The following is a 2,670-nucleotide window of genomic DNA, read 5'->3' as shown; positions in this document are numbered from 1 at the left end:
CACACACACACTCACACACATGCACACACTCACCCTGCCTCAGAGATGCTCATTGGCACAGTCGGTGACTCAGTTTTGTCTCTGGGTGTTGGCAGTTACTCACAGCTCCTGCTATATTTGATTGAGTTGGACGGTTATTTAAGGCTGAGAGAGAGAGAGGCTGTTTTTGTGAGAGACAGTTTTAATATAAGACGACTGAAGATRGAGAGTTTAGGAGCGTTCTTGCTTCCAGACGTGCTTCTATAATGCTGTAATGATTGGTGTTTTGAATGTCATCTCCTTAATAAATATCCTCGCAGAGGTGGCCCTAAACATGCTAGCCTGTGCAGTTGCCATGGTTTCCCCAAAGAAGATCTGACGGGTTATAATGAGATAAAGAGGAAATAGCTATGGAGTTCCATTATTGACACATTTGCAGTTGTCAATATATATGTTTGGTTTATATGTTTGTTATTTTTGCAGCTTGGACTTTGAGGAATGTGCCCACAAACTGATCAAGATGGACTTTCCTGACAGCCAAACAGTAAGTCTGTGAACAGAGAAAGGCATCATACACCTTTCAAAATCTTCTCTGCATTTATGTGAAAGACAAACATAAAGCGGTAATCATTGATACTTGGTTCATTAAAAATAAATAAATAAATAAAAATCTGATAGTTGCGGCACGCAGCTCATCCTTTGATCAGGCAGCAAAGATATTCCCAAAGGGTTTCGTGTTTTTATGCTCACTAAAAGACGTTGTGACATTGCCGACGCGCTCACGCTCCATTGTTTTTGTTGCACCCAAGCTTTTGTCTCAAGGGCCAAATCATGCCCTCAACAGGTTCAGCTCAGCTAAATCAAATAAATGGCTTATTACCAGGTTTGTATTGAACTTCATGACATGCTGGGGAGGTAAAGTCACCGTGTTGGAGCAGGGATCAGTCTAAATCATGCAGGACACACTGGCTTGTGGTGATCAGAGCTGGTTGCCCTACTTCCATCCCTGCTTAATTGATGTTAATTATGCCCATTATTTGTGTAAAAAGGTTTTGTACAGGGGTTTGACACCCTAGAAATGAAGCTAAATTGGTTTCTTTTTGCTTTAGCTGTCAACCAATCAGCATGAGTTTAACTGAATCTAAGGAACAGGACTTTATTTGATCTTTTCTTTCACGTTCCTGTCAAAACAATTGCTCAGAGAACTGCTAAATATCATAGCTACATTATCTGTCTCCATGCTTTCCTTTATTACTTGACATTCTCTTCACATCAGCAGACTTAGAGGATGAATGATGCCACAGCGCTGTTTGACATCTTACCGTCTGAGGCTTCAGTCTTTTAAATACTTAAATCAAAGGCCATGTTCTGTAATTTTTTTTTATTTTATTTTGAATATTCTGTTATCACATTCAAAATCATTTCTTAGTTTTAGCTTAAAATAAGATGCAAGTTTTATTAAAAATTCACCATACATTATTTTACTCAATGCAGTGTGAAATCTTCTGTCCTTCTGATCGATATATATATATATATATATATATATATATATATATATACAGACAGATTTATCATTTCTTATCACAGCTAAATGCCTCTCTATGTTTCACAACAATATTTTATGTAGCTTCTTCAGCTAATAGTTTGACCTCCTTTTGTGACCAGTTGTTAAAACTCCCCCCCAAAAAGGGATTAACATTTTAATGGACTCCTCAGTCACATAACTTACCATCCTTTGTGTCTGCAGCTTCATCTGTGTGTGTGTGTGTGTGTGTGTGTGTGTGCGTGCGTGCGCCCCCCTCCCTCCCTCAGGTCACATTAATGATGATAATAGAGTTTAGATGTTGATAGTTGCCAGTCAGTTGTGTGTGTCTGTCTGTGTAATTGTGAGGATAAACTTGTGTGTTGATGGGCTTTAGACATAAATGCTGTCTTTTTTTCTAGACAGTTGGATTTGGTTTAAAGCATGTGTAAAACTCGAGGCCCGTGGGCCAAATTCGGCCCTCCATAGGTTTTTATGTGGCCCTCTGGATACTAAACTAAACACTAAGTGTGATTAAATATATTATCAGTTAAATGAATGCAGTTTTTATCTATTTACTGCTACATTATGTAATTTAGGGACTGATTTGTTGATTTTGCGTGAGAAATCAACAAGTTGTGCTAGCAATTGGGAGTTTATTACAGATTTTTCTCAAAAACTGTCAAAAACTTTCTTACTTGTACTAAACAGCTGCCTCAGCTTTAATTGATGCCAGACTATAGTCCACAATCTATACAGTGAGTAATAAAAAGTCGCATTTAGAGTCCAAGTTGGTACCACAAACAACAACTGGCCCTTTAAGACCATTCATGATCTTGTTTTGACCCAAAACAAAAATGAGTTTGACACCCCTGGTTTAAAGTGTTTAAAAATGGTTAAATTTGTTGTCTCAGGTGTAATGGTAATTGGTTTTAGACTAATTCTCTTCTAGAAATGGTCTAAAGTGAAAACTGTGGCCAAAAGCTTTCGTCTTGAAAAGTAATCAAACATACAGGAGTTCTTCCACGACACAAGCAATACCAGAACTATGTGGCAGGGAATAAAGGCGATCACAGATTACAATCCATCCTCCCCCCCAGTGGGGGAAGTTGATGCTGACTTTTTAAATGGTCTCAATAACTTCTTTGGAAGATTTGAGTCACTAAATA

The 2,670-nt window shown here is 38.1% G+C and overlaps 1 protein-coding gene across 1 annotated transcript in view; it reads left to right on the top strand.

Annotated features, from left to right (window-relative positions):
* Positions 1-2,670, top strand: part of cwc22 (CWC22 spliceosome associated protein homolog) — a 20,330-nt gene that overhangs the window by 8,327 nt on the left and 9,333 nt on the right. Inside the window, exon 13 of the mRNA XM_008432916.1 lies at positions 381-523. Coding sequence (XP_008431138.1) covers positions 381-523 — 143 coding nt within the window. The remainder of the gene's footprint in view (positions 1-380; positions 524-2,670) is intronic.

This window comes from Poecilia reticulata, linkage group LG2 (assembly GCF_000633615.1).
Source record: "Poecilia reticulata strain Guanapo linkage group LG2, Guppy_female_1.0+MT, whole genome shotgun sequence".
Taxonomy (NCBI): domain Eukaryota; kingdom Metazoa; phylum Chordata; class Actinopteri; order Cyprinodontiformes; family Poeciliidae; genus Poecilia; species Poecilia reticulata.
Note: the sequence above shows the minus strand (reverse complement) of the source record. Positions and strands in the feature narration are given on the sequence as shown.